This window comes from Diadema setosum, chromosome 15 (genome assembly GCF_964275005.1).
Source record: "Diadema setosum chromosome 15, eeDiaSeto1, whole genome shotgun sequence".
Lineage (NCBI taxonomy): Eukaryota > Metazoa > Echinodermata > Echinoidea > Diadematoida > Diadematidae > Diadema > Diadema setosum.
This window is the reverse complement of record NC_092699.1, coordinates 37,862,652-37,887,452: the sequence shown is the minus strand read 5'-3', so window position 1 is coordinate 37,887,452 and position 24,801 is coordinate 37,862,652. Positions and strand designations below refer to the sequence as shown.

At 39.7% G+C, this 24,801-nt stretch overlaps 1 protein-coding gene across 1 annotated transcript in view; it reads left to right on the top strand.

The window, feature by feature from the left end:
* Positions 1–327: 327 nt before the first annotated feature.
* LOC140238753 (forkhead-associated domain-containing protein 1-like) overlaps positions 328–24,801 on the top strand; it is a 30,756-nt gene continuing 6,282 nt past the window's right edge. Inside the window, exons 1-21 of the mRNA XM_072318648.1 lie at positions 328–425; positions 639–842; positions 1,649–2,030; positions 2,658–2,779; positions 3,140–3,379; positions 3,952–4,302; positions 6,731–6,835; positions 7,774–7,881; positions 8,484–8,729; positions 9,878–10,076; positions 10,571–10,759; positions 11,739–11,866; positions 12,646–12,735; positions 14,620–14,857; positions 17,229–17,352; positions 17,936–18,042; positions 18,810–18,969; positions 20,671–20,803; positions 21,292–21,430; positions 23,110–23,348; positions 23,781–24,053. Of these exons, the coding sequence (XP_072174749.1) occupies positions 330–425; positions 639–842; positions 1,649–2,030; positions 2,658–2,779; positions 3,140–3,379; positions 3,952–4,302; positions 6,731–6,835; positions 7,774–7,881; positions 8,484–8,729; positions 9,878–10,076; positions 10,571–10,759; positions 11,739–11,866; positions 12,646–12,735; positions 14,620–14,857; positions 17,229–17,352; positions 17,936–18,042; positions 18,810–18,969; positions 20,671–20,803; positions 21,292–21,430; positions 23,110–23,348; positions 23,781–24,053 (3,873 nt within the window). The 5' untranslated portion in view covers positions 328–329. The remainder of the gene's footprint in view (positions 426–638; positions 843–1,648; positions 2,031–2,657; positions 2,780–3,139; positions 3,380–3,951; positions 4,303–6,730; positions 6,836–7,773; positions 7,882–8,483; positions 8,730–9,877; positions 10,077–10,570; positions 10,760–11,738; positions 11,867–12,645; positions 12,736–14,619; positions 14,858–17,228; positions 17,353–17,935; positions 18,043–18,809; positions 18,970–20,670; positions 20,804–21,291; positions 21,431–23,109; positions 23,349–23,780; positions 24,054–24,801) is intronic.

Below are 24,801 nucleotides of genomic sequence, written 5' to 3'. Positions count from 1 at the left end.
CATCTTGATCATTTAAAGCTTTCATGCCAGTAACAGTGATGTAAGGAGCCTATCTGTGTAATCATGAAAAAGTCTTTGAAAGTACGAATGACAGGTTTACATTGTGCATTATGTGGGCTAAGTGGAATTTGACTTCTTTTTTTTTTTATTGCATTGTTGTAAGGGATACTTGCTGTGAGTAGTCATAGGCTGCTAAAAAGCCTTACAATGCCTGAAACTTTTGATTTTTTTTTTAACTCTTGTGTAGTGTGAAAGGTTGGACACTATAGCTGGTGGAGTCTGATCCATCACCCTCATCCAGCACTCATTTCAACTCGGCCTTCGACAAGATGGTGAAGGGATTCCTGCGGAGTCCTGATGGTCTCTTCCAGTTGTCTCCAAGCGTCACACTGGTTGGAAGAGAGAACTGTGATTTCAATATCCTTGTAAGTGATTTTCATGGCAGTTTTGTTCTTGATTATTATATGAAACATTAAGTTCAACTGTGACGTTATTCTAATATATTGGAATGAATCTGATCACAAAGACAGAAGTGTTAAGTGTTAATATTGCTTAAATCAATAATATTTCATGAGAGAAATTTTTCCTTTTGAGACATTGACTTTTTAATTATTTTTTTGTTCTCTCCAAAACCACAGCTCCCATCAGTAGAATTGCAGCATGCAGTGATAGAGTACAGTGATGCAGAAAACTGCTTCATCATTCAGGACCTGAACACAGCACACGGGACATACGTCAACGACTGCCGTGTTCAGAATGCAGCCGTGCGGTTGGCTCCGGGAGACGTTATCAGATTTGGTTACTCAGGGTTGCCTCATGAATTGGAGGTGGAGGATGCTCAGGTGAGGTGAAACAGTGTGTGGTAGACATTGTTTACTTGAATCTCATGTTGAAGTTGCCACTGTTTAATGATATCAGAAACCATTTCTGTAGGATATTGTGACATTATCAGCAGTGAAGTCAGCTCTTGATGTAACATGCAGAGGCCCTTTTCCCTTTGTCTTTGTCTTTTGATATGTAAGTGGATGAAGTATCTTTTCTCTATTCAGTGTTAACAGCAAAGCCATTAGAGTCTCAAACCCTGGTAGGTAGGTGATTCTGTATGCCATATTGTGAAATTATTGTCTTATCAGTGCTTGCCTCTGAGATACTGTAAAACGATAAATTTTTGCCTGCATTTTAATTTCGCAAATTTCGCGAGCGGCAAGATTCGTAAAATTATGCATTGAATGTCAGTGGCAAGTCGCGAAAATTTCATGCCACAAAAAAGGTCGTCGGCTCCAATTCGCGAAAAATTCATGCCGCGAATATATCATGTTTTACAGTAGTTGTATTTTTTAAGCAATCAAATTCATGCAGAGTACTGCAAAAGAGGTTATGACATTCACTGCAATTAGTAATCTGCAAGAATAACAAATATGCAAGGTAATTGTAAATATCAGCAGGCATAGGGAGTATTTGAACCAATCATGAGTGAGGCTCTTTGAATACTGGTTTGTTCTTACAATGCACAACTGCTAAGAGCATTAGCATTTGAAGCATTAATACTGACAAGAACAATAAAGAATGACAAAACAATATCGTGGTTGATATCAGATAAATTGCAGTGTCTAAACTTTGCTGTGAATAATTTTGTTTTACAACTTAGGTCTCCTACCCACCCGTTCCCGGCCGGACTACATCTGGCTCCGGCATGAAAGTTGTTCAGGAGAGCATCCCTGTCTCGGATGCATCCCAGCATCAGCTGCCATACCTGGCTACCATCGCTGGTGGTGATGCAGCTTACAATCAGACCCAACAGTCACTCCTCCCATCCCTCAGTGGTAGCCCTGGTGCTCCCACTGCCTGGGGTACCCAACAGGGCCCTGGGGGAGGTCTGCCGTCTGGGGCAGGGGTGGTACCCAGACCCCCCAGGGCTAGGCCAACAAGCGCTGGAGCCAGGAGAGGTAGTGGGAGTGGTCCTGGTACTGGAGGCTCAGTGCATATTTCAAGTCAAAGTCCTACCAATAGTCCCCTGCCACCAAGAAGAGGTAAAGGTCCTTGCTTCCTTCTTCCAAATTTTATGAAGATGTTAGTGTAGTTGAGATATAAAGTTAATTTGTTATATTTAAATCATCTTTTGGAAACCCCCTCCACAGTTTATTTGCTGGATGTGATAGTCTGCATGGGGATAGCAGTCAAACTGCAAATTTGATATGAAATCCAATTTTGAGTTTTCACATGATGTTTTGTATGTAATGTAATTTGTTATTTATCTGTTGTCAATATGTGTTTATGAATGTGTGACAAAACCAAATTTCCATGCCATGCTTTTATACATAATTTGGACAATAAAGAAATGAAATGAAATGAAATCTTCAAAATCAAGCAGATGTGTTCAACCAAAGGTGATCTGAAGGAAACTTTAAGTGCTTTGTAAATGTCCACACACATTAATTCAGTAACTGAAAATAACACCATGTTATGGATGAATTGCTTTATTTGTTAAATCAGAAACTATTTATAGTGATTAGCCTACATCAAATCAACCCAAAATATCTGTTCCAACTCTTTTAGCTATTTTCAGATTTGCGTATCAATTCCCAGTTTCTTGATAATTGTGTTGTAAGTGCATCTTAATTTTGTCTAATTGGTCATTTGTTTCTTTGTTTACACAGCGGTGACAGGAGGTTGGGTGGGAAGCGGTAATCAGCGTGGCATGGTGTCATCACAGCAAGTTGCTGGAAGCCCCAACACCAGGGCGTCGCCCGTTTCAGAAGTCATGGCAACACATGAAAAGGTGATAACCCTCAACCTCTCCAACCCTCTTCAAAACTTTTGGATGTCATCACTATGTGAACTGAAATATGAACTGCACGATAACAATTCTTGCTAAACTTTATACCTCCCTTATCTGCGGTACCGTTCCGTACTTGTAATGGATGTAAAGAAAGATAAGTTAAGTTCTTCTGGTGTATATACTTTTACATGTGAAAGATATGTTTTCAGTCTGATCCAGGGAAACTGAAGATTTCAGATGCTGTACTTCAGTACAAGATTTGGTCTGTGGTGAAGACCAGAATGGTGCAATATAATGTGATATTGGATATGATGTGACAATATAATTTGTATTCTGCTTCCAATGTGTGCCTGTGTGTAGGACCAAAAACTTCTTCGCATGGGGGATGAGATCAACCGGCTGGCAGTCTTTGAGGCGGAGTCTCAGCGGAAGGATGGTGTGATCGGTCAGCTGCGGACAGACGTTGAGTCGCTGAGCGTACAGCTGCACCAAGCCCAGCAGCAGGCCTCACTGGCCACTCCGGCCACACTGACCAGGATGAAGGACCTGGAAAAGGAAGTCAATATCAAGCAGATGGAGGTCAATGCCCTCAAGGAAAAGGTCAGTCGAGTGCCACAGAGGTCACTATCTCTGAATACTACATTTTAAATTCCATAAAATATATCCTTTTTATTGGAGAATAGAATTGAGTGCCTGGAGATCATCCATGTTGAGACTTGTGAGCAAAAAGATGCCTTCCTCTGCAGGGGGGCTGTTTAGTGGAAAATGCATTGTGATTCTATGTCTGTGAATTAATGAGAGAGTTTGACAGAGATTCATCATGTTGTCATACATGTAGGCCATATACATTGTCATGAAGGGTGGGTGGAAGCACCATTATGAATGAATGGTGGTCTTATCTACTGTAATTCCAGTTATTGGTCCACCACCATCATGGGTGTAACAGGAGGAAAGAAGCTTAAATATCCCTTAAGCCATCAAATAGGATGATATGACTTTCTGGCTTTCTCTGTCAACTATCATTTGGAACTGACATAAACCTGATAATTACTGTTGCTTGCAATTTGCGAGAAAGGGCGCTTCTATAACATAAGTTTTGTTACATCAGGACAGTCAAGCCTTGATGTACTTTTACCCCTGATTGAGTAATTTTACCCCAATCCTTGCGTTAGATGTCTAAGATGAGGACAGAGAGCTCGGATCCCATGGAGAACGTGGCCCACCTGCGATCCCTGCTCCACCAGCGGGAGAGGGAGTTAGTCTCCCTACGGCAGGAGCTGGAGAAACTGAAGAAGGAGAAGGGTACCACCTCGGCCCTGATGACCAAACTTCAGCGAGACTTGACCACCCGGGAGGGAACGGTCAGTCGGCTGAAGGGCGAGGTGGAGCTGATGAAGAAAGAGCTGCGAGAGAAGGAGGTGGCTCTCTCAGCTCTCGCTGCCAAGTTCTCCCGGATGCGGGAGACGAAGAAACATGAGGAGGAGCTGGCAGCTAGGAGCAAGGAGGTGGTGACTCTCAAACATGTGAGTTCCAACCCGAACTCCTTTCATATCTTTCATGCAATCAACCAGGATGGTTTTGTTTTTCCACATTGTAATACAGGTTTCTGATAAGTCAAGCAACCTCAAATGTGCTTCTTGTTTCAACATTTAAAGGTTTAATGTCTGTGTTACTGTAATCACAAGATACTATACTGAAATGCATGAGGAGCCGTAACAGCTTTTATAAACTTTCATCCTTTTGATAAATATTTCCTTGTCTCTGTACAAGTACATTATAAATGTCTCATATCATATATCATTATATATGTCTTCATATCATAACATAATTGATTCATTTTTACATTCTTTTTATCATTCCATCATACCTCATGTTTCCTGTCTGTATCTCTTCTAAAAACTTTGCCTACTGACACATACTACCAGTCTCAACTTGAGACTGCTCTGGCCAGTTATCAGAAAACTCTGTTCGCCAGAGATACTGAATACTTCAGCCTCAAGTCTGTAAGTGCCAAGGCATGGCTAAAGGTTGTACAGTAATAGACACTTTAGAGGCGTGAGTGCATGGTAGCTGTTTCCTCTAGTCTTATACACTTCATATCACAGCATGCAGTTCTTTGTGTTTGTAATCATATCGTAGAAAGCACAGAGAAAGTTTCCGAAGTCAGGCTCCCCTTCCCAATCCCTTTGATTACTTTGTCATATGTATCATATTCATTGTCAGAAAGATCACCACAATCTGTTTCTCTTGTGTGCAGTAAATACTGCAGTTTTCTGTTTTTGCTAGAGATAAAGTGAAGACACAATGTACACAAAGGAGATGTGCCATTGCACTGTTCACTCAGAGATATGGCAAACGTTTCCAGAACCAAAAAATATATTGAGATGTCAAAGCTTTTCTGTAGTTCCTTTCTCTTTAACATCAAAAGGGGGAAGAAATATAATTTCCGTACTATATCCGTGAATATGAACAAAGTCCTATATTATTCACATTGTATTTTTTATCATTTACATTTCAATCTATATGCCTGTTTGATTTTCTATCCATCCATCTATCTATCTATCTATCTATCTATCTATCTATCTATCTATCTATCTATCTATCTATACCATCTTTGTATTAATCTTGTTAAGGTACAAGGGTATCTGTGTTATATTTTTGTGGGGGGGGGGGATGGACTGGGTAAGAACGAGTAGGCATGTGTTCATGGTAGTCATGATGGGTCAATTGATGAAGGTATTTGCCTTTTGTCCTGACTAGATTTCACAAGCTGGTCACTATTTAGATAAGACTCTTAGTAGCTCAGCAAACATTGACTCTCTCCACTACTCAGACAATGAATCCATCATTTCACAACAGTGGAAAAACATTTACCAGACTCAACACACAGCATTCCACAAGGTCTAGATGGACACCATCACTACTTATAGTGCATGATTGTTAGTATGTATACTACAAACTGATGACAGCAGAGAATGGGAAAGCAGACATGGAATCACAAATAGATCAGTTTGTTCAATTGTATGGTTATTATGACCTTTTTGTCAAATCTTGTCAGTTACTATTTTTTGTTTCTTTGCTTTTTTTTTTCTGTATTGATAGTTTTGCATCTATACAATATTTGTGTCATACCCTTACATAAAAATGATGTTCTCTTCTGTTCAAATTGTTCTCTCTGGTACAAAAAACAATAAAGTCAGTGCACCCTGGCTGTGTATCCTTAGTGTAGTTGGTACTGAAATGTATACTGAAGACTTCGCTCAGTACAAATTTCATGTTGTTTTGAACATTGCATGCATACAACACCATCAACAACAGCAAGATGTGGAACAAAGTAATGAATAGGAGCACTACACAGTATTTCTGCACTTTCTTTATTGGCAGTTTATCATTTGTTTTTGTTTTTTCTGAATGACAGTCTTTTGTACAATTTATGTTACAGTATCTATGTCTTTACGCAGTCATTGACATATTCCCTGTTGTATTGCATATAATATAGTTTAGGTACATACTGAAAAGGATAGATGATGGAAACTGCAGATTAATCTGCTGAAAGAGTGACTAGTGTGTACTTCTAGTAAGAACCAACAACATGTATAAAATGACACATTGATACGCTGTATATGTACCTTTCATTTGTTTGATGTACGTAGCATAGTATGTCTAGTGGTGAGTCACCTTCATAGACCTTGTTTGTCTGTTTGTTAAGTATATTTTTTTTTTGTTTTCTTTTTGTTAAATACAACACTAATCTTGAGATACACGTATGACATGTATATAAAGTTTCTGATACATGTACATTTGAATTCAATTTGAACATCACTTTGATAAGATAAGATTTACAATGAAAATCTTTAGTATACATTTTGTCAAGGTTATCCACTTGCTTACCACTAAAGCTGGTTTCATGAGACCTGATATATGAGTGTGTAATGTTGATTCACCATGCAGAAATTGAAAGGTGCCGAGAGTAAGATTGAGACCCTTACTCAGCAGATTGCCTCACAGAAGGAAGAGATTGATGAACTTCAGACACAGAATGAAGAAGGCAAGAAGGTGAGTTTCCTTTACAATTAATCTAATTAGTCCAACCATCCAGTTTCTATCTCTTTGAAATATAGCCAAAGTACCTACATATGTATAAAGTCACAGGCAATATCCATATTGATATGTACCTGCGTGATTTCACATAGGTCTCTCTTTTAACAATTGAATACCTGAATATAAGAACAAGCAAAGTCTTTCACAGAAAATTTAGAAAAATAGAAATCATTTGATAATTTCCCGAAGTTTTTTCAGTTAGTGGAATGTTATTTTTTCAGTTTGTGGAACGTTATTTATACAAATTTAAATGTAAAACATTCATTTGACTGATTATCTATCTTTGCATGACTTCGTAAGAATCTCCAAAGACGATAGCCAAATTTGGACTTGGGTGGTTTTTACTTTCAGGTATTCAATTGTGACATCACACCCTTTCCCACCAAATTTCATATTATTAATAGAAGCATGATAGGGAAAGTCATAATGTTGCAGTGCTCTACACACTCGCTCATTCTATAATTTCATCAATTCAATCCACCAAGAGTCTGCAATAAGGCTAACCCAACTGTCCAAACTGAAGTAGGAAAGAAGAGTACTGTACTTTCTAATTAGGTGGCATGTATTTAATGAGGAATTAAAAATCAGCCACTTTAGTGGGTCTCATTATTTGTATCTATGTAAACAGATTTCTATAACAGTCCAACCAGATATATTTGAAGAGGCCAAATTACATGAATTGTTGGACAAAAGAGCACTATTTAACACTGTGCTCTGTGCTCTGGAAGTTCAAAATCAAATCCATGACTATGCAAGTAGCTGTCTTACAGTGATATCATTATGTGTACAGTATTGCTGATGTTTGTAGGAAGTGATGTGTTGTTGTCCTACCAGCCTGTTTGTAGAGAGAGAGGGAAAAAAAAAACCTACTCATCTCTCTTCCTCTTCCACAGACCCAAGAGAGATACGTTTCTGAGAAGGAGGACCTCAAGAAGAAATTCTTGGAATCTCAGCGAACTGAGAAACAGGCGAGAGTGGACATAGAGCAGGCCAGGAAACAGGTTGGTGGCAGACAGAAACCTTGGACCTCAGTTTATTGCCTCATGATTCAAGTTACCCATAGGCATTGAAGTTAGTGCAAAACCAGAAACATTTCCAGCATGAAATTTTCCCATATTGGAGCCGACAGCCTTTTTTGTGGCATGAAATTTTTGTGAATCGCCACTGGCATACAAAGCATTGTGTAGACAGAAACTTTCCTGTGCATCTTACTTCAGCTAATCTTGGCTCCTCATAAAATTCATGAACGTTTTATGCATTACAAAAATGTCTGGTTTTACAATATCTTATGCAAGCAGTCAAACTTTTCATCAAATTGTTATCTAGTAATATTTTATGTCAATATTGTCTGCAATCACACTTTAGCCATAGCAATTGACAAAAACAAATAATTAACAACCCACTTCACATATCTTTGTATAATTAAAAGCTGCGTGTTGAACATAGAGGTGACATTTCAAGAAACATCTGTTGGATGATAGGATCCCAGTGGAGATTAAAACCAGGATCCTTCCACTTTTGAGTCAGGCATTTCACCCACTGAACTAACCTTCCTGCTAAGAGTCTGTACCTCATCTCTGATCTCTTACCTTACATCTCAAAGCTGGAGCGGTTCAGGACCCGGGTGATGCAGACGGCATTCTCTGCCCCAGGCTTCAGGGTACCCGATGATGAGTCTGAGGTGACCGATGACAGCCTCGTGGAGACGATGAAACAGCTTATTGCTGAGCGGACGGAGGCCCGAGGCAAGGTCCGAGAGCTGAAGGATTTGATGAAGAGTCTGGAGAGCTCTAGTAAAGAGACTAAGAGTAGCCACAAGAACCTGAAGCAACATTTGATCGCTGCAGAGGTAGGCTTTCCTTCCATTTCCTGGGGAGACTTTGTTTATAACACCACACTGATTTTATGTTCAAAGGAGCTCATTGACACGACATGCTTCATATTCCAAAATTTAAGATGGGTAACCTTAAACCAGAGACTGATCCATGGATTAAAAGTTAATAGTTATGGAGGTTTCATACAGAGTGGTAGAGCAATGCAAGTGCCTGTAATTGGATGGAATACACTTATTACAGACATTAAGTTAGTTGTAAATCTGTTACAGCTTATGAGTTTTCATCTGGTATCATAAACAAGCACATAGACTGGAGTACCCCCCCCCCCAAAAAAAAAAAAAATAAAAAAATATGTATTTCTTTTTGAAACGCGACAAGGGGCAATCTTCAATTTTAAGATATTGGGTTCTGTGATTTATTTCACTTTCCCTTGAGAGTTAGAACATTGTTTGAATTTCATCTTTGGTAAAGTGTACATGTACTTGTGTGATATAAAGGCAAAAGTTATGCTTTTTTTTTAAGATCACCAAAGATGTAGGCTTAATGCTTCTTCCCAATATGGCTTTTCATAGAAACATGTGGCAGTCTGCAATGTATTCTGTGGGTCAAATACTTTCTCAGTGTCAAGACTCATATATGCCTGACGTATGTAAAGATGCAGGAATTGTCTTCAGGGCCGACAGCGGGGACTGAATTAAGTTTTATTAGACCAAATGACAATGAAGCTCACCTGAGTATATACGTGTATGTACATGATTGTTATCACAGCTGTTACTAAAAAATGAATAATTGATGTGTATATTTAGGTTGACAAAGGGCCATTTTTGGATCACTTGCAACAGACCTTAGCTTGTGTGTACATCTGAATTTGTAATGGTCACAAGAGTTTGGCAGGGCCATCTTCTTTGTAAGTCGGAGGGACAGAGAGAGATTAGACCAAATAGTTGTTAATTAAAAGTGTAATCTGCTATATCCAGGAGAATTGTGTTCCTTTTTTGCTTGCTTGCTAGTTTGTTTGTTATTTCCTTCCCTGCTCTCTGATGTCATTACATGTATTTTTCTTGAAGCACAATGAGCACCGAATGATGGGCTTGTGTGCTATATACAGTGAGTAGGCACTATCAATTATTAAGACATGTTCATGTCTCTCTGTGTTTTTCAGAAACGGTTGGAAGAGGGTGGTAGAACCTGTGCCCATCTCAGAAATGAGATCAAGCTCCTTCAGTCTGTCACTGTGGATGAGTCTCTACAGAATGTAAAGGATACCATCGCCATGATGCTTCAAAATGAGTTGTCATGGCAACAGGCCTTTGAGAGCACCCTAGAGAAATGTGGTTTTGATATCAAGACCGGTGGCAAAGGTAAAATCTTTGCAACAATTTAAGAGTTATGGATATGTGTCGCTGTAATTTGCCTTGTGTTTCTTGTACAAAATTTCCCCTGATCAGTTGTGCATAGATGGTAAACTCCAAATGTTGCATGGTATGAAGAAATGATTACCTATAGAACTTAAGAAGTTATTAATTGTCATTTATTTTGTTTAGAAAATTACCATGTTATGAAACTTTTATTTTTCCTGCAAAATGTATGTCTATGTAATAGGATTTAGCACTCATAAAAGCAGAGTCTCTTTAGGTGTCTAGAGGTAATATGACTCAAATAGAAAAGATATTTGTTAACCTATTCATTCATTTTAGAGGTATCTCAGGCATGTGGATCCAAAGCTGAGTCTCTTGATAATCAGTCACATCTGTGATGTGAACAAGAATACTTAGAAGGCAAGGTATGAAATGTTTGTAAGTGGCAATAATGCAACAAGTGTGTGAAGTGTTTCCTTTCTCTTCCACACCATCAGATCTTGAGGCTCATGTAGAGAACCTGAGGGTACAGTGTGAGAAGGAGCGCAAGCTAAAGGAGGATGCCCAGGTAGGCATGACCTCCGCTGCCTCAGAGGTCAGGTCAGAGATGGAGCGTAAGCTAGAGAGACAACAGACAGAGTACGAGACTACGATGAAGGACACCCTCGAGAGACTGAAATTAGAAGGTTGGTGCAATAGAAAGCAGGGATTCCATTTAGTTCAACTTTACATTAGAAGAATTGCACTTACATGTATGCAGCGTTTGACATCTGTGATGGTGTGGGGCCACTAAAAATTTATTGCGGGCCACCATATTTTGAGCAGAATTATCTTTTTGTGGCTGGATCAGGCAACTAAGATTCAATATAGAATGTTCAGTTTTCCTTTATTTCAGGAGGATACACTTTATAACATATTCTGAACAAAAATTTGAATATGTTAGTGCCTGAGCAGGCTACCAGAGAGAGAGAGAGAAAAAAAAAAAGATAGTGTCAAGCCCTGACTTATGTATCATTTTCATGTGCTCAAACTTGAATGGTGTGCAAAAATATTTGAGAAGGGACACAAAGCATCCGTGAGTGATATCTGAGAACTAAGAAAGAGGTCACCTCCGGATATCACAGATAGAACAAACGCCTTTCATTATGTCATCTTTCAGTTGAGCCCCATCATTGTTACAAACCTCTTTAACATCATTTCTCTAAACACCATACTGCATATGTCACCAATCAAATTTTAATTTTAGTTCAGCTTATTCTGTTTACTGTGTTGAAGCAAGAGTAAATCATGATTTGTTCCACATGGAGGTTTTGTATAAAAAATAAAAAAAAATGAAGTTACAGGTAATGTAATGTGTAATGTACTCATTTGTGCGTGTCTAGTGAGACTTTAGTGTCTTCCATGTGTAATTAAGAGTGATATCCAGAATGACATAAATTCATTGACTGGCAGTGTGAAAATATTTTCTAGTGCAGAGAAGACACTCTTTGGATGCTTTCCACTTTTCTTAAAGGTATCATTTCCAGCCTTTGTGCTCCTGCCGTGCAAACAGCAAGTAACGGATCAATTTTTCTTTCCCTCTGGAGTCTGCACATCCTTTCTTTAGAACGGAATCTGTTTTATCTTTGTTTGATGCTAAGACATTGTGTTGATTGTCGTGACCAGGTGATCAAAAGATTGAGGCAGCGGTGGAGGCTGCCCGGGAGAGAGAGAAGAGCAAACTGGAGGAGACTCTCCAGGCTGAGAGACAGAAGGTACAACAGCAGGAGGCCAGCCTAGAGCAGCTCAGAAAGGTGAGATGGGTTTCCATGACAACAGTGATCTTTGGCATCATGGTGGTGATGAAAGTGGTGATGACGATGATGTTTATGATGACGGTGCTGATGTTGGTGATGATGATGATGGTAATGATGACGATAGATGGTGATGATGATGATGATGGTGATGGTGATGATGATGGTGATGATGCAGAGAATAATGTTTCAACTCAAATTTGATTAGCAATTTCAGCTGATGAATAACATTTCAAATGGCATCCTGTACACTTCTATGGAAGAAAACTGCTACACAAAAGATAGCTTGTGTGGCAGTGGTATTAAATTGTGATGTGATACCAGGAAAATTATTCCCTGTGATGATGATCGTGATGGTGGTGATAATGGGGAGGATGGTGAGTGTGGTGATGGCGGTGGTGATGATAATGGTGGTAAAATGATGTTGATGATGATGATGGTGATGGCAATGCCAGTGACATTGAAGGCAGTCATACATGCAGTAATGAGTATAGGTCTATATAGTCTATATATGTTTATATGACTATAGTCTATATATGTTTATGTGACTATAAACATGCGGTCCAGAGGTGATGTCATAAACCCACAATTGAACCTTGAATTCTGTCTAAAGGAATGTTTGTTTGCAGATGAAGCTGAAGTGAATGTTTTGTTGACAATATTGAGTGACAATTATCATTATAAATGAGTTCATGCAATGCTGACATTATGATGATGACATCATTCTGACATAGTTTACATGTGTCATAAATAGTAACCCTTGTTTCTTCTTTTTTCAGGCACTCATGGAGAAAGGCTCAGACGAGGAGAAGTATGTTGCTATGGAAACCAGTCTGAAGTCACAAATAGATGCACTCCAGCAAGAAGAGGTGAGATGAACAGAAAATCTGTTGAGAGAAAGGAGTCTTTATTTTTAAGGGGCTGACCAAACTCATCTACAATGTTTTTAGTGTGAAATTTACAAATGTTGACAAGAAATGTGACCTTACGAAAAACAAATATTAGAAATTTTCATATACTATCAATCCATATAAGTCTTTCATTTTGATCTTTACATTTGTGAGTGCGCGTGTTTTTTCACACTTACACAACCTTGTAGCTCAGATATTTAAAGCAGCGCTGTGTGTTACCGTTTGTCAGTTTAAACGAGTTTAAGCTCTACTATGTCTCTACATGTCTATCTGTGTGCATGCAATTCATCTTTGTTATCAAAAGTTATGAGAGAAAGTTTTGAGTTCATGTAATTCTGACAGCTTGATTGAATTAATACTAGATTAATAGATGAAGTGTAGAATGATACACAAACAACCAATAATCCCAAGATGAAGCATGATAATTAAACTTGTAAAATAAGGAAAGAAAACAATGGATTCACCTGGAAAGGGAGAGAGAGGCAGGTGGGCAAATGGCAAGAGAGAGAGAGAGAGAGGGAGAAAGAGAAGGAAAGAGACCCTGAGGGTAGAAGCTAATATTGGCTCATTAACATGTTTGACCACAAGTTATAAAGGGCTCAATTCTCCAATATTCCGTGTGACTGCCTTTGTTTGGTGAAGTCATCATGTGTATCCATCATAATTGGGTTTGATTGACACATCATGTCATTATTACAGTGGAGCTCTCTATTACAAGACAGATCTCACGTTATTCATAAAAATAGCAGGGACAGGTGTTCTAAGCTAGCGGCCTTGAGATAGTTCACCTATTGTACCATGGCTGTCTAGCATTTAATTGACAATGAATATTCCCAGCTGCAGTTGTAATATTTGCCAATGGCGCAGCCACCAGTGATTAGTGGCGTGATGTTGCTATGGCGACCCAGTCGAGGCAACCATTGTGTCCTGTCTGACACGATTGTTTGCATTCATGAGCAAATTATGCCAGCATAGGGGAGCATCAATCTAATCAAATATTCAGTCCCAAGTCGGCATGCAGTAGAGTATAGCAGGCTCAGGAGATAACTCTGTTGCCCATTTGAAAGTAGTGTGCACAATCAGAAGTCAGGTATGCATCGCATGTTTATTACCGATCTCATGTAGTGCTTTTATGTGTCTGGTTTGTCCATGAATTTGTACCATGTGATATGTTGCCTTGCTGCCTTTTCCTGTCGCCATCCTAAGTTGCACTCAACATTGCAATCACCTTTTCCAGAGATCGCAGATCGATATAGTTTGATTGATTGTTTCTTATCATATTTTGATTTTTTTTTAAAGTCCATTACAGTAATGAATGAATCTTGAAAGAATTTATCCCTAATTTGAATTGAAGTCCATGTAATAAATTTCAGTCCAAAAACCATGACAGGAGGAGAGAGACATTCACAAAGGTCCATTTTGTGTAATTCTTTTTTCGAGCGTTAAACAGCTTCTCTGGTACAGTGCATTCTCGTTAAAGTAAATACGACTATCATAGCAAAATATTGTTACAATGAAGTGAACATTTAGATCCAAAAACTGTTATTTATATATGTATTCATGTACTCTATTTATTTGACTGTAACAAAATTTTGATATAGCGAAAGAAAAATGCCGGTCCCGAGAACTTTGGTATAACAGGAGTTGCCTGTATTTGTTTGTTTGTTTTGTTTTTTTAAATCTTTAATATCTTCCCTTTTGTGTGTTGCAGGATTGATAAGCATGTGTATTGTTGTTTTTGTTTTTTTAATGCTGAGACAGGAGTTGGAGATTTTCGTTGAACAGTGTATACCCTAGTCTAAATCGCCCCTCACGTTTCTCTCTCTTTCTCCTTCAATCCAGAGCAAACTGAGGGAAGAGCTTCGTCTCCAGGAGGAGACTCGTAAGTCATCAGCCAGCCAGCTGGAAGGACAGGTCACTGAACTCATCTCAAGTCATGAGAAACAGGTGGCTGCCTTCAAGGAGCAGATTCACCAGCACGCCCTCACCATCGTCTCCCTGGAGGAGCGGGCTAAGAAGGCCGTCCAGGAACAGAGCACCTCCAAGAAGGAGGTGAAGGAACTTGAGAAGAAACTTACTGGTGAGTTGAGAACACATCTCTCTTGTCATCAATATCTAATACCTGGACTAGAATATAATATGAAGAATTATTTCAACTACAGTGTAAACTTTTCTTCTTACGAAACTACAAGATAAGTTGACTTTGTTTCTAAAGTTACGTTCACACGCAGTTGCCAAACTTAAAGTTTAGGTCGAAAACTTAACTGTGGATGATTAGCTCCACTCGTGAATTCATGACGCAGGTTCACACACGCACCTAAACTTTAACCCTAACTTACCTGGGCTATTTAGCAAGCTTGAATTCCTGGGGGGGGCCATTATGGCCCCCCCTTCAGATCTCGGCCGTTGATCGCGTGATCGCCGCAAAATTTTGCATGAACATAAAGCCGGATGTAATCTACAAGACTGTTAAGTTCAATTTTCAAAAAATTTGCAGTTTTTATTTTAAATTAATTAATTATGCAAATATATGCAAAAAAACTCATTTTCGTCTATAATTGGCTTATAAAAGCTTATGGAATGCTGATTTTTGTTTTAAATTTTCCTAGTGACATTCCGAACATTTGTACGTAAAAAGAAAATCAGTATCAAAATTAATTTCCTATGTTTTCTATTGTTTTATCATTTTTTAATGTATTTCTTTGTTTTTTCGAACTTTTGTTTTTGTTGTTTTTTTCAGCAGAATTTGTCATACACATCTTTAGAAGCATAGCTATACTAAAATACATTTATTTCAGCCATTAAAATTAAAAATATGAATCTTTATATGAATTAATTGAAAAAACACAATTTGTATTGACTTTGTACACAAAATCACGTTTTTGAGCAATTTTGGGGTGGACGAACATTTTTTGAAGGGGCGTGGCTTCGGAACGGTATGCCCGGTCGCGACAAATTTGGTCTCAAAAGTTGCGCAAGACTTGAAAGTAAAAAGTCAGTGAGCGGCGCGGTCAAAAAATTTTGCGCGGCGGAATGGTCGCGGAATTTGTCGAGGGGGGGCCATTATGGCCCCCCCCCCAGGTAAGTTAGGGTTAAGTTACATCTTAAATAAAATCATCGAGCCCTACTCCATGACTACAATGGAAGTGCAGAGTCTTTGCCAGATGACCTTATGCCCATACAAAATACTACAGTAGCGCAGCGTACGAAAAGCAAGGTTCACGCTAACTCACAAGCTCATTGATTATTGTGTCCACACGGAGCGAAACTATGAGTGGGGTCCCCCCGTGGCTTGTGGAGAGAGCGTAAACCCTAGGATGTCTTGTGGTTCTAATCATTTACTAAACTTTAAGATTGCTAACTTTCGAGTGCGTCCACACGGTGCTAAACTACAAGCTAATCATCAAAAGTTAAGTTTTTGACCTAAACTTACAGTTTAGGAACAGAGTGTGAACCTAACTGAAGAGAACCTTTTGACCTACTGATTCAGATCATGTTGATATATCTCAACCATGGTGATATTAGATAATCCATGCTCACAGGTCTACCAGCCTTTGTTGTCACTAATCTGTGTAAACAGTTGTGTCAAATGACCTATTGTAGCATCAGTGCATACTGACACTATCTGTTGTTATTGTCAACAAACTAAATGAGACCAACCCTATTATCAGTAGAGTTGTTTAGCTGAACTGACCTGACCTCCACCAGACCTCTGTAATCTTCATCCCTTATCACTCACTGATTCTTCCATTTGGACTTTGACATTAAACATGTTATTGTTCTGAGGAGGTCTTGAGGAGAAATGATTTCCAAACCAAGTGCATCACAATGTTTTCAACCAAGACTTGAATTGCTGGGATAGAATAATGTACAGTGAAATACTTAATTATTTTTAGAATGTGTCCTTATTTGACTCATGTGGGTTTGGTTTGTTTCTGTGTTTGTTTTGTTTGTTTGTTTGTCTGTTTGTTTGTTTGTTTGTTTGTTTGTTTGTTTTTTGTTTTTTTTTAAGAATGGGTTAGGAAGATTCTGTTGGTGTCCGTTACAGTATTGTCTGACATTGATGAATTGATGCACAAGTTGAAGAAGAAAATGGATTATGCAACAAAAAGACACGAAAGTAGTCATAGAGTGGATAGATGTGGCAATCTAAACATCATGTCTTGGAATCAGTGGGAGTATTTCTCATTCATTAGGTTTGCGCGTCGACACCATCGGCACATAGAAAATTGACCATATGCGATCAGAAGTGATTTTCACCTTTTTCCTGTTTCCAAAGGATCATGTAATGACTGCATAAATCATGGATTGATTCTACCAGGAAAATTTTTTCACCTCTGTCAAGAAATGATTGGAGTATTGGAAAGGAGAAAAAGAATTATGATGTGGTGTTCATGTGTTTTTTTGTCAACCACTGTCTCTCACCCCTCTCCATCCCATCCCACCTCCAGCACAAGCCAAAGAGGCCGAGGAGGAACTCAAGAGGATCAAGGCCTCCACCCCTGCCAAACCAGTTATCGTCACCCAACCCTCAGCTGAGGTTCCTGCACTCCAGCATACCATTAACCTCCTCAAGTAAGTTTGCAATATTCTTATCTCTTCATACATAGATCCACCTTACTTATGGGCCAGGAAAATTTCTTGGAAGACCTACATACGCATACTCTAACCCAAGATCAGAGTTAAGTTGAGATGCCTGATGTGTTTATTTCTTATTTGGGGCAAAATATGTCAAAGCAGTTAAGAGAAAAAAGTCCCTCATTACAAGATAGCTTATCATCATGATGAGTTATCGATAATGATTTCAAGACTTTGTTAGGTAAAGAAGTGAGCAGTTTGCTGTATGTATGTATGGTGTTCATGATACCTGAGGACTGGTAGAGCTGCTGTTACATGTGGTCATATGGTAACTTGAAATTGTTACACTTAATGATGTTCATAAATATGCACAATTAAAAAAACTTTTTGACTTCAGTTGGCAGACCAAATGTTTACCGTGTAGTTCATCTTGTTAGAGGTTTGAGTATTTGTGTGCTGGTCTTTTTGTTATTTCTCCACTATAATTTGTATGTTTGTTGTTTGACTGTTTGACTATTGTTATTTTTGTGTCTTATGTGAAAATAAATTTAATCAAACAGTGTTAAATGTTCTTTTCCAGGAAAGAAAACGGTGTGTTGAAAAAGGAGATCCAGGACCAACAAGATGTGGTCCTGGCACTAAGAAGAGACCTGGCAGGAGCTTCAGCCAGACTATCTGACCTGACAGGTTAGCCACAATCTCTCCCACCCCAATCCTTACCCCAATCCTTACCCCATGCCATTACCCCTCCCCTCTGTCCATCCCATCCCTCACCCCCAGCCTTACCTCAACCCTTACCCCAGCCTTTCTCTCACAGTCTCCTTCACACAGTGGTAGTTTTCATGCTCAAATGTTATTACTTATGCTGTTTTATAAAGACTGCACAACATCAAAATCTGATAAAGCATAAAAGTCATGCAACACTGTAACTGAACACAATATGCTCAGGTAAAGGGAACTTTTGCTACAAGTATCACTTATACAGTGTGATGAAGAGGAACATCACCCAATTAATGTGTAAGTAGTGGCTGTGTGTCTTATTCATGTCTAATGATCATGGAGCTTATGCAGTTACATTCAACTAAAAATTTGTCATTGGCTTTATTGTTCTAAATGTAATTTGATATGTTTATGGCCATTCACTTTACCTCAAAACATGCAATATGCATCAATATTTGCATGTGAATTACTACATGTATGTTCCTGCTTTGTGTTTCATGTCACATTTCAAACATTTTCTGTGGATTCATAACAGAGGGATATACACACATATTAAGAATGATTCTGCAGTTCTTTATAGTCCTTGTGGGCATCAGATGAGAATCAAATCTGTATAGAAAACAAACATTAACCCTTTCTGTTCCAGGACTTTGGACAGTGTGTACAATGTTATGGGGTTTTCTGTGTCAATCAGCACTCAAAGCATACAAAGGGTTAAATTGTCTTCATTGCAGGTGAGCTGAGTGAGAGACAGAAGGAGGAAATGGAGAACCAGAAGACGGTCATTCGGGACCAGGAGGCCGAACTGACCACTCAGAGACAGCAGCTGGTCAAGCTGTCTGAACTAGTGGACAGGAAGTCACAGGAGATAGAGAACCTGACCAAGGAGATAACGTGAGTCTCACACACAAGCTTTCTCGTAACTAATCACATTTGGCATGGTAGAATGAGATAGAAAGCCATTTATTGTCCCCGCCGAACGAGTTCGAGCAGGGGACTATAAAACGGGCTCCGTACGTGTGTGTGTCTGTGTGTCCGTGTGTCCGTCTGTCCGTCTGTCCGTCCGTGCGTCCGTGTGTGATCAAAATGTTCAAAATGCTACTCCTTCGCCATTTCTAAGCCGATTTTGATTCTGTTTACTTTATATGATAGCACTACATGGGAGCTTTGAAACTTCTATACAGAATTTCAGTTGTGACCTTTGACCTTGACCTTTGACCTATATTGTACATTTTGCTTCAAAATGCTACTCCTTCGCCATTTCTAACCCGATTTTGATTCCGTTTGCTTTATGTGATGGCACTAGGTGAGCGCTTCAAAACTTCTACACAGAATTTTGACCTTTGGCTTCTTTGACCTTTGACCTTGATTTTTTACCTATATTGTACATTTTGCTACAAAATGCTACTCCTTCGCCATTTGTAACCCGATTTCAATTCCGTTTGCTTTAAGTGATGGCACTAGGTGAGGGCTTCAAAACTTCTACACAGAATTTTGACCTTTGACTTCTTTGACCTTTGACCTTGATTTTTGACCTGTATTGTACATTTTGCTAAATGCTACTCCTTCGCCATTTCTAACCCAATTTCGATTCCGTTTGCTTTATGTGATGGCACTAGGTGAGGGCTTCAAAACTTCTACACAGAATTTTGACCTTTGACTTCTTTGACCTTTGACCTTGATTTTTTTACCTATATTGTACATTGGCTACAAAATGCTACTCCTTCGCCATTTCTAACCCGATTTCGATTCCGTTTGCTTTATGTGATGGCACTAGGTGAGGGCTTCAAAACTTCTACATAGAATTTTGACCTTTGACTTCTTTGACCTTTGACCTTGATCTTTTTACCTATATTGTACATTTTGCTACTAAATGCTACTTCCGGTGGGGACATATATTACGCACCGCGTAATTTCTACTTTTCCTTGTAATCAGTAGTAAATAGCTGCTATGGTAGTTTCATTTCATTTCTTCATTTTGCAGTATTTCAAGCTTTCACACTGTCATATACACACACACCGATACTCATACTGATAGATAGGATATAGATTGTTGGATTTAGGAATAAGCGATTAAAGTAGACATACATGTATACACAGGTACATTGCTGTGTATTTCAAAGACTGGCAGTTCCATCATATACATTGAAGGATACGAAAATGCCCACTGAAGTGCCTATGTAAGATGTATTTCAGACTGCAAATCTGGTATAGTTCTGTTCTCAATAGTATGAGTGATCTAAATTGAAAAACAATAACAAACAAATCGTAAAATGGCCTCTTTTTAGTACCTGCAATTTCTGTCAGTATTGACACTTGTACAGTCATGAAAGATTGTCACACATGGATCTTCAGTGGATGCGCTATTTAGTTTATTGCCTTGTCACTCTCACTTGTATATCTAGAGATTGTAGTCTGAGATATAAAAAGTATGCATACTCAAATGCCATATATGTATGAATGGGCACAACAATTGTCATATTTAGCATTACATTGAGAAGAGTAGGAACCAATTGTGGAAATACACAGTCTCAAAGCCATGATCCACCATAGATGCCATAAGTCATAGTTTTCATTTTCCATCTTTCCCCTCAGTGCACAGAAAGAGCTGCTACTCAAACAAAAGAAGGACACTGCTCTCAAGGATTCCGAGTTAAACAGGTTGGCTCAGCAGCTGAACCTTGAGCAGGAGCAGACAAAGCGAGCTAAGGAGGAGGTGGAGCAGGAGGTGAGGATTCAGAGGAGGGGAGATGTAGAGGAGGAGGGAAGATCAAGGGGGATGGGGAGATCGGGGGAGGAGTAATGGTCCAGGGGAGACGGATTGTCTAGGGAGGAGGGCTGATCTATGGGGAGGGGAAGATCTATGGGAGATGGGATGATCTGGGTGGAGGGGATGATCTAGGGAGGAGGGATGATCTAGGGGTGGAGGGCTGATCTGGTTGAGGGGAAGATCTAGGGGAGGAGGGAAAAACTAGGAGGGGTGATATTTTTTCTTAATCATTTCATTATAATAGACATCCAAGGATGGGGGTGTAGGATGGGTGGGTAGAATATTGGTTGGAAAAACAATATTTTTTTGTCGTTGATCTAACTGTTCAAAGGTGTGATATATTCTCCCTTCTGATTTTTCAAATGATCAAGAAATTCAGCATGTTTCACTTGGGACTTTCCCCCAAAGCTGACTGTCCCTTTAAACTTTGTTCACTCTGTTTACAGGGTCTGATCACCAGTGAGCTATCGTCCGCTGGAGCCCAGTGCCGCGGTGAACGTCACATGGAAGTCATCGCTAGGCAACGAGAAGCACTGGGTGAACTCAGAGGGAGGATAAAGGGACTGGAGCAGAACAGACCACCAAGTGAGTGTCTGATATGATCTAGCCTACATCTACTACAGCAAATGAAAAACTATCAAAATATTCCAGCATGTAAAAGTGTTGCAGAGTCTGTTGTATAGCTATAGAAGAGGCCATATCTTCAGTTAATAGACAGACCAAACTTACAAACACTCTCATCTTTACTTCTTGACATTTGATTGCCATATGTGTCTTTATGCCTCCGCCAAGTGGTGCCGGAGGCATTATGTTTTCGGGTTGTCCGTCCGTCCGTACGTCCGTACGTACGTCCGTACGTACATCCGTACGTCCGTCCGTCCGCTTTCGTTTACGCGATAACTTGAGTAATATTTACTGGAATTTTACCAAACTTGGTCCAAGTATGAAGTATGATGGGGCAATTATTTGATTAGATTTTGGGTGAAATCGGCCAAAGGTCAAAGGTCAAAGGTCAAGGTCAAATCATGAAATTGTAACCATTTACGCGATAACTCAAGACTGGATGGAGCAAATTTCACCAAACTTTGTTGGAGGATGATGTATGATGGGACAATTACTTGATTAGTTTTTCAGTGAAATCGGACAGAGGTCAAAGGTCAAAGATCAAGGTCAAATCCTAAAATTTATCTGTTTACGTGATAACTCAAAACTGGATGAAGCAGCTTTCATCAAACTTGGTCCAAGGATGATGTATGATGGGACAATTAGTTGAGTAGATTTTAGTGACATTGGCAAGAGGTCAAAGGTCAAAAGTTCAAGGTCAAATGCTACAAATGTTGCAGTTTCCCCCATATCTATGCAATGCCCAAAGGTATTTTCTTGAAACTTGGTGTGGACATGTACTACTGCGTAAAGATTCTCCAGAGAGAGTTTCATGTCATAAGGTCAAAGGTCAAAAGGTCAAAGGTTAGGTGAAAATGTTGCAATATTACTTTTCTTGCAAATGGTTCAATGTATCTGCGTGGAACTTGGTACATATGCATGTACTGTCTGGCAGGGATTATCTAGGGAATTTAGGGGTCATGGGTCAATAGTCAGGGGTCAAAGGTCAAGGTCAACTCCTCAATATTTTACTATTTCCTTCATATACTAGTATATGCAATGCTTGCATTATTAGTTTCAAAACTTAATATATGCATTACCTAATGGAGATTCTCAGGGAAATTTCCAGCCAGAAGGTCAAAGGTCAAAGGTTAAGGGTCAAAGGCCAGGTTTCAATGCCCCCCCCCCAAAAAAAAAAAAAAAAAAAAAAAAAAAAATCTATTTTGTACCGTCATCACACTCTTTCTTCGTACCTTGGAAATTACTCAATGCATAAACTTCCCCAAAATTCCCCAAATATGTGTACTTGCACTCTTAGAAAATTATAGCAAACCCAGTTCAAGACATTTCTGACAAACCTGTCATTTCAATATTTTGCCAGTTATGTGAAACTGTCATGGATCACACATTGTGAAGATATTGTACTATACGCCTATTGGGAGAATCATGCATTACGGCGGAGGCATCAGTCGCCATAGCGACATTTCTAGTTTTAATGCTATATTTTGCTATATGCATTCATATCTTCAATCTTCACAAGTCTCCGATGCATAGTACAATTTGTTGGCAAATCCATACATGTTACCTGTTACCAGCAATCTCTCAGTAGTATGTGATACATGAAGTCACTGAGATAAATTCCTCATCCCTCCCCCTACCAGTGCCAACCCATGACCAAGCCTTACAGCAAGTGATCCTCCTGAAGAAGGAGCTGGCTGAGATGAGAGCTAAGCAGGCCCAGCTATCGGCCCTCTCTGGTCAGTCCCATACAGCCGAAGCCATGCTGGAAAGAGAAGTGGCCAAGGCCAGGGGCCAGGTGTCTACCTCCGTCTCTGATGCAGCCATTGAACGCAGTGCCAGGGTGGAGATCCAGCAGTCTATGGATAAGAGTGAAACAGCTGTGAGTTCTCACACACTTCACTTGTTATTACTCTGATTTCGATGAGTGTTTGATCTGTCTGTCTGTCTGTTTGTATTTCTGTCCTAGGTCCTCTGCTTTCTCTTCTCTTCCTTAGCATACTCTTCCTTGTAGTCAACTCAGTGCTTTTCTATCATACTTCATGCATAGAGAAGTTGTAACAATACGATGCTGTATATTTGTATCTTAACATTTTCTCTTGTCATGTTTCTTGCATGATTTTGCATAGAAAGTGAAACATGGTTCTATAATGAAAAAAAAAAAATACAGAATTCAGATTATTCTTGGCTACCTTTGAGCGGAAAAAAATATGTCTAAGGGATATTGTCATGTCATAAGTAATAAGTAATGAATAGTGCAGTCATGAAAATGCTGTAATTCTGTTTGGGTGTTTCTGTCCATGTTTGTCCACAGTACATGGAGCTGATGTCTACAGTGGCTCGCCTTCTGGGTCTAGGGGAAGTACCGGGACAAGAATCCCTTTGTCACCTGCCCCGGGATGAGCGGGAACGCATCATGGGGGAACGAGGCAGCGCCCATGAGCTCATCACCAGCCGGCTACGCACCCTCAACCAGCGGCTGGAGCGCAAGGATGCACTCCTTCAAGATTATGAGAAGGACCTTGAGAAACTGCGATTGGCTGAGAGAGTGGCCAATGAGAAGGCTGGGCAGGTCGAGAGTCTCGCTGTAAGTCACTGACAGTACGCTAAATAGTTTGACATTTTCGAAGTCAAAAGGGGCCTGAGCTTTCTATCCTAACAGAATCTTTATCAGAGACAGAATGACAAACAGGCAGGGACAGCAATCACATATATGGCTACACACAACAAGAACAGTCAGGGACAGGCTAGGGACACAGAACAAAGAGAACAAAAGGGAAGGGTGGGAGGTCATTGACAAGGAGCCCAACTGGTGCAGGGAGGGGGATTAAAGGAAGGTGGACAGACAAAAAGCAGAGGAGGGTCAGTGTGATGATCCCCGAGAGGACCGAGGGGGGGGGGGGGGGGGGGGGGGGTGGGCAACCTTTGAAGGATAGGGATGAATAGGGAGGCAACATCAAACAAGATGAGGAACAACAGAGAGATAAAGAAAGGCAAAAGAGTGAAATAGCAACAGCGGGGGGGGGGGGGGGGGGGGGGGCTGAGCAAGCAGCGAGCTCTAACTTGATGTACCAAAAAGAGGCAACAAAATGAAAGTAAGAGTCAACCAACAAATGCAAGTTATTGAACATATCAAAGTGTATATAAAATGAAAAAAAAAAAACAACAACAAAGAAATGAGAATGATTTATGTCATAGTTTGACGTTTCATCACATTTCTTTCATTGAGATTAGTAGAGGCAAAACACCCTATCTCTCGGATAGGACATAAAATGTAGGTCTGAATAGCAGGGTGCATAACCTGTTGCAGTGGTTTCCCCCAAACCACCACTACA